At 43.0% G+C, this 6,603-nt stretch overlaps 1 protein-coding gene across 1 annotated transcript; it reads right to left on the reverse strand.

The window, feature by feature from the left end:
• Nucleotides 1–5,370: 5,370 nt before the first annotated feature.
• Nucleotides 5,371–6,149, reverse strand: HSPB3 (heat shock protein family B (small) member 3). Its single transcript, XM_003827356.5, has one exon. It carries the CDS (start codon nucleotides 5,963–5,965, stop codon nucleotides 5,513–5,515), a length of 453 nt encoding a protein of 150 aa, XP_003827404.2. The 5' UTR covers nucleotides 5,966–6,149; the 3' UTR covers nucleotides 5,371–5,512.
• Nucleotides 6,150–6,603: the final 454 nt, after the last annotated feature.

The following is a 6,603-nucleotide window of genomic DNA, read 5'->3' on the forward strand; positions in this document are numbered from 1 at the left end:
TTCTTTTTCTCAGCAAGGAACAACCCTGAGAAAGAGAATGCATGCCTGGGGGTAGGCCTATGAATGGCCACCCTGGGCGTAGCCATCTCTTAGGGTTGAGACTGCAGGGATGAAATAGACCCCAGTCTCCCATAGCACTCCCAGGTTTATTAGGAAGAGGAAATTCCCGCCTAATAAATTTTGGTCAGACCAGTTGATCTCAAAAACCCTGTCTCCTGATAAGATGTTATCAACGACAATGGTGCCTGAAACTTCATTAGCAATTTTAATTTCGCCTCAGTCCTGTGGTCCTGTGATCTCGCCCTGCTTCCACTTGCCTTGTGATAGTCTATTACCTTGTAAAGTACTTGATGTCTGTGACCCACACCTATTCGCACACTCCCTCCCCTTTTGAAAATCCCTAACAAAAGCTTGCTGGTTTTTGCGGCGTGTGGGGCATCACGGAACCTACCGACATGTGATGTCTCCCCCGGACACCCAGCTTTAAAATTTCTGTCTTTTGTACTCTGTCTCTTTATTTTTCAAGCTGGCTGACACTTAAGGAAAATGGAAAAGAACCTACATGAATATTGGGGCAGGTTCCCTGATACCTCAGTGCAGTTTGGACTTGGAGAGATCACTGGGAACAAAAGTCTTGAAAATCTTCATTGACTTCTAGCTTTCTGGCAGACAGCTTTAAATAATAAACACACAACCTTGGTCCACGATTTACAGAAAAAGAAAAATCCTGGAGATGTTTAAGAGGACTAACTTTGCACCTAAGTGGATTAAAAATTAGATCAAAATATAAAGTGACATTAGGGTCCATAAAATCTGAAGGCAGTGTAGGTTGCAGAGCAGTAGATGATATAAGACTGTCTGATCTGCCTGGCATTCTCTTCCTGCAGTTTTGTATTTAAGGTTTACTGGATACAAACCTTGCATATCTTTTTGACTGACACCTTGTTTCTGAAGGCATCGCCTGCCTCCCAGACCATGCTGCTGCCACTTTTGCCAGCAGTTTTGCCAGGCTTCCAAGGCAGCAAGAGTCCACTGACTGAAGCCTTGAGCCCTACTCATGCTGAGTCATTCTTCTGCTCCTAATCATGCTGTCATTCTTCTGCTCCCAGCTTGGATGAAATGTCACATCATCAGGGTCTGGTTTCCAACAAGGCATTGAATGATAGAACCCAGAAGTACAGGAAAGTTTATCCCCTGTGAGCTGAACCTTGACTAATAGGAGATGGGATATTGTAGAGAACAAGGTGAGCAAATTCCCTCTCTCCCCTTGATTTTCCTGGGGACTTCTTTAAGATTTGTTTCTCCCTGAAGAAAACTTCTCCATGGAGTGATTCCCTGTGCTGAGCCAACATCCCTGCCCACAGACCTGCTGAGCCTCTTCACAGCTCCCTGTGGCGTGGTGGTCAGCACAGTGACACATCCCCTAATCACATCATCTTAGCTCCCCAGTTATTCCTTGTCTCATTTCCCCTATTTCCTCATCTTTACTATCCTGGGCTTGACACTTTCCAAATAAAGTGTCAGCTCTTCAATCCTCATCCCAAGGTTTACTTTGTAGAAAGAGACTTTCTAACAGAGAACTCTGACAATAGGACTCATTTGATTGGAGTACTGGATATTATCCTCCTGCCCCTGAGGGTCATCCTCACTTTTCTCCATCCTGCCCTTTGCCCTGGGGGGCCGTTGAACTAGATGACAGGACTCCCATGCCCTCTGGCCTCCAGTCAGATCCAGCCAATGGGGGACCCTAGCAGGAGATGGGAAGGAGGAAGTATTTGTTCTCCTGGCTCCCTCCCTGTAAGAGGTCTCCTTGGACTGGTCATGCCCTCAGATGAAAGTCACAGCTGGTAGTCTCCTCTATGTGACTTTCCTTTTGATTTCTGAGACCTGCTTCCTCCTCCCATCCCTTTGGACCTGGGGGACGTAACAACTCCACACTGAACGTCAGATTACTCCGCTTTCCTTTGCGGTGCCTCTATGCCCTCCTCACTCCTTTGTAATGTTTCTCTCTCTCTTGTTTTTTTTTTGTTTTGTTTTGTTTTGTTTTTTGAGACAGTCGCACTCTGTTACCCAGGCTGGAGCGCAGCGGTGCCATCTTGGCTCACTGCAACCTCTGCCTCCAAGGTTCAAGCAATTCTCCTGCCTCAGCCTCCCTAGTAGCTGGGACTACAGGCACGTGCCACCATGCCCAGCTAATTTTTGTATTTTTAGTAGAGACTGGGATTCACCATGTTGGTCAAGCTGGTCTTGAACTCCTGACCTGAAGTGATCCACCCATCTTGGCCTCCCAAAGTGATGGGATTACAGGCGTGAGCCACAATGCCCAGCCTGTAATGTCTCTTTCTAAATAAACCCTTCTTGAATTTTTCCAATTTGAGAGGGTCCAACTGTTTCCTACTGGAACCAAGAATGAAAAGAAATGGTTAAATGCTAATACAATTAAGCTTTGTTGGAACAGTGAATAGCCATTACAAATCAGTTCTTGTTTGGTAGAAAAAGAAAGCGATGCACTAATTTTTAAAAAGTCACTGTTGCGATGAACACCTATCAACCCCAATAGGGAAAGCAGCAGGTTAAAGAGGCCAAAGAAGAGATCCAGAGCCAGCAGATGAAATGTGGTGTTTTATTAGGGGGTTAATACAGAAGAGAGAGTCCAGTAGTGGCAGGCTGGCCGGGAGAACACAACTGCTTGCAAACATTATGCAGTTTCTACAGCACTTTCACTTAACACCCTCCATCGAAAGAACTCCACCTGGCAACCATCATTTAACTCAAAACTCAAGGCCTCAATCTCCTGTACGGCACATATTCCATGGAACAGGCTGGGTGGGGGCTCAGATGTATAGATAAAAAAACGAATCTCCAGGTTGGCCATGCACAGATTGCCTAACTTGAAACACACATTCAGGTACATCTACCGTACTGGGTCTTTCTAAAGGTATGCTTAAATGTTTGCTATCAGATGCATTTACTCTGCAATTGATTAAAAGGTCAAACAATCAGAGTTCTGGCAGAAAACAATTCCATTGCCTAAAGGACCATTTATGAGAGAGTGGGCAAAGTAAGGAGAATCAATAAGGGATAGTGACACACAGGGTACAAGAAAGAGCAGAGAGTCACCCCTCCTCCTCCTTTTGAACAGACGAAAGGAAGAGACAGTGTTACAACCCTAAGCCCTGTGAGAGTGGCAGCCCTGGAGGAACTCAGTCATAGAAGGATGCAGCCCTGACAGGGCCTTGGTCTGCAGCAGGTTAAGGGCGACAGAAAAATTCCCTGACCATTCTCCCCTCTTGCCCACTAATCTCTCTGCAATCTCTGGTCTCCAGTCAGTGCCTCTTATTGGCTGAACCCAACCAGAAACTAGAATGATGTGGCCCATCAGGGTCAACTTGCTTGGGCTCAGAGTGGGGCTGAGAAGGGCAGAGAATGGTTTGAATTGGTGGGAGTGGGGAGGGCAGCAGACAGTAGCCAGTACAATCAGGATATCAAACTCCATGCAGATATAATCCTAATTTTGTGAAAAGTGATACATGTATTTATGTAGTCCTGTTGTTGAACAAGATATTTAAAATAGCTGCCTCATGGTAGCAGAAGAACCATAGATGATTTTTATTATTTATAGTGTTTGTTATATTTCCCAAATCAAAAAAATGGCTATAAGACTTTAAAATTTATCTTTAAAATGTATATATATCGATCTATAAGCCTTTAAAATTTATCTTGTAAAAACAAGAGCTCATTAGACATGTGTTTACTTTAATTTTATTTTTAAAGAAAATATTTTCTATCAGTGGCTCCTCATGGTAGGAATTTCACCTCCTGAATTTTCCCGGGAGGAGGATCACATCTGCAGTAAGATCAAGGCCGAAAGAGAGGGTTTTTTTGTTTCTCACCACATTAGTTTCTTTTCACACTATTCTGCCAATCACTGGGAAAGAATGATAATCCAGACAAATGGTATCCCAGTTCTGATCATATTAGTAGATCTGGAATCTCAATGACTGCTATTAACTTTGTTATGCAGCCAAGCTGATCTGTGATATTCACTTGGTCAAACAAAATTTTTCATATCTGAGTTGGACATACAAACCTCCATGTATAGGCATAAACCTCAGATATGCATATAACTGCAAAATCTTTTCAATTTAATTAGACAGTAAACATTCTTCTCAGATTACATTTGTTTTCAGAATAACTTTTAAAACTGTTTGATTCGTTTTTCTATTGCTTCATGTCTTTTACATTTTAACTTGAGCTACAGTAAAACAACGTGGGGGAGTACTGGGTTACTGTCAGCAATCTGCATTTGCCCTGGTGTTTTCCACACCCTGCATTCCATGTCTATTCTTAGCACTGTCCTTGGGCTGCTTGTCAGCTCACATTCAGTGCGGGGTAAAAGGCAGGCAGCCACTGCCTCTGAAGAAATACTTAATGTATACAGAATGAGATAGCAAACCTTTGGAATGTCCCAGAGCAGCTGTTGAAGGCACTAGTCCTTAACTTCTACCAATGTCTCCACCTTGAGCCAAGGCAGTGGTTTGGGAGAATATAATAAGCACCAATCATCACATGTGCTGTGTAAACTCAGACACGCAGTGTAAGCTCAGGTGTTGAACTTCCATTGGCTGCCAGGCTATTTAAAGCTAAGGATTATGCAGAGATAGCAGATGTGTTACATTTTGCCATCTAAGTTTATGGAGCATCTAAAAAGCACAGATTAAAACTCACTGAATTCAGCAATCGAACTTTTAAAAGTGGTGTCCTTAAGCTTCATATTAATTTACAAGAGGATATGTAAATACATATCTCATGAACATTTTGTACGTGTCCATAGAACTTATACTATTTTTAAAAAGTCAAAACACTTCAGATAGGATTCAGTATATCTTTAAAAAGATGAATGAGGTACATATTTGAACTTTTTAAAAATAAGATTTATATCTGAAAATCCCCATTGACCTTTAAGGCAGTAACAACTATACTAAATCATAAATAGATATCAGACCCAATTTCCAAATACTGTATTTTAATTTTTGCACTCCATATTTATAAAACCTCATTTTAATTAAAATACATTAAAAAGAAAAGCTTATCGAGTGAAGGGAATCACAACTCTTTTTGGCAAAATAAAAGATTTTCATAAAATGGATAGGAATTCCTTAAATGAGTATAGCTCTTTTGCCATCAGTGATTACAAATGCAGCTGGCATTGTTGGAATAATAAGAAACAATTCAGAGTCCTCTCTAATATCCAAATACAGCCTTCTGTATTTTCAATGTTTCAGTTGTAAGAATAGTATCAGTTTGAGCCACACAAACATATTTACAAATTTTCCTTTCTGAGTAAGAATAATAAAGACAACCTCAACATACCAGGAACTGTGTATATATTTTTAATCTTCATAAAAATCATAGCAAATCATTTCAAATGTGGGTAATACAAACATTCTCGTAGTACCAGTGGCTGAACCATCGTCTTCCCCGTGTCATCTGAACAGGAACAGATACGATGTCACTTAGTCCCAACTGGATCCTTTACTTCCACCACCAAAATTCCATCATGACAGAGGACTGCAGACAAATCTTTGATTTCCACGCCATCTGGTAGTTTGTACTGTCGGGTGAAGCTTCTTGAGATAAAACCGTGCTCATCCATTCTGGTTCCGTGTTGTGCTTTTATCAGCAGCCAGCCTTCGAAGGTCTGAATGATGATGTCTTCAGGGAGGAACTGGACCACGTCCAGCAGGATCTGAAAGTGGGATTTGCCTTCTCGAGGTGGCGTCTCTGCCGCTGAGTCCACTGGAGGAGACTGCGCTGCCCTGGTTTTCCTCAGGTCCACGATGGTTGGCCCAGGCAGTGCATATAAAGCATGATCCAGCCTGCAGTCTTCTAGACCTCGAGCTTCAAACTCTTCCTGGTAACGCACCGGAATCTCTATGAGGTGCCTCAAAATGATTTTTGCCATAGTGAAGGCAAAAACAGCCTTGAACAGCCTCCTTCTGCCAACCTTCCACTGCCTTCAGTCAGTGGCGAGCCCCTGCAGTTGCCTACTGACTGGATTACCAGTTGAAGCAGCTAGTGGTTTATAGCCGTGCCCAGACGCAATCACTTAATTAGGCCTGAATCATAGCACGGAATGCTCTCTTGTCTTTTCACACATGCTGACAATGAACGGCTATTTATAGGGCATGTTTCCCAGTTGCATTTAGCACGCAGCCTGCACAAGCTGCCCAGTCATGGATTGCCCTTACATTCTCAGTTATCCTTGGCAAATGTGTCTGCCTTGCTTACTTCAAGAGAAAAAGAGAGTGGGAATCGAAAATGGTATTTGAAAAATATCTGGGTGAGGCCAGGTGCGGTGGCTCATACCTGTAATCCCAGCACTTTGGGAGGCTGAGGCAGGTGGATCGCCTGAGGTCAGGAGTTCAAGCCCAGCCTGAACAGTGTGGTGAAACCCTGTCTGTACTAAAAACACAAAAATTAGCTGGGCATGGTGGCTTATGCCTGTAATCTTAGCTACTTCGGAGGTTGAGGTAGGAGAATCGCTTGAACCAGGAGGCAAAAGTTTCAGTGAGCCAAGACCACACCGTTGCACTCTAGCCT

The sequence above is a fragment of the Pan paniscus genome, chromosome 4 (genome assembly GCF_029289425.2).
Source record: "Pan paniscus chromosome 4, NHGRI_mPanPan1-v2.0_pri, whole genome shotgun sequence".
Lineage (NCBI taxonomy): Eukaryota > Metazoa > Chordata > Mammalia > Primates > Hominidae > Pan > Pan paniscus.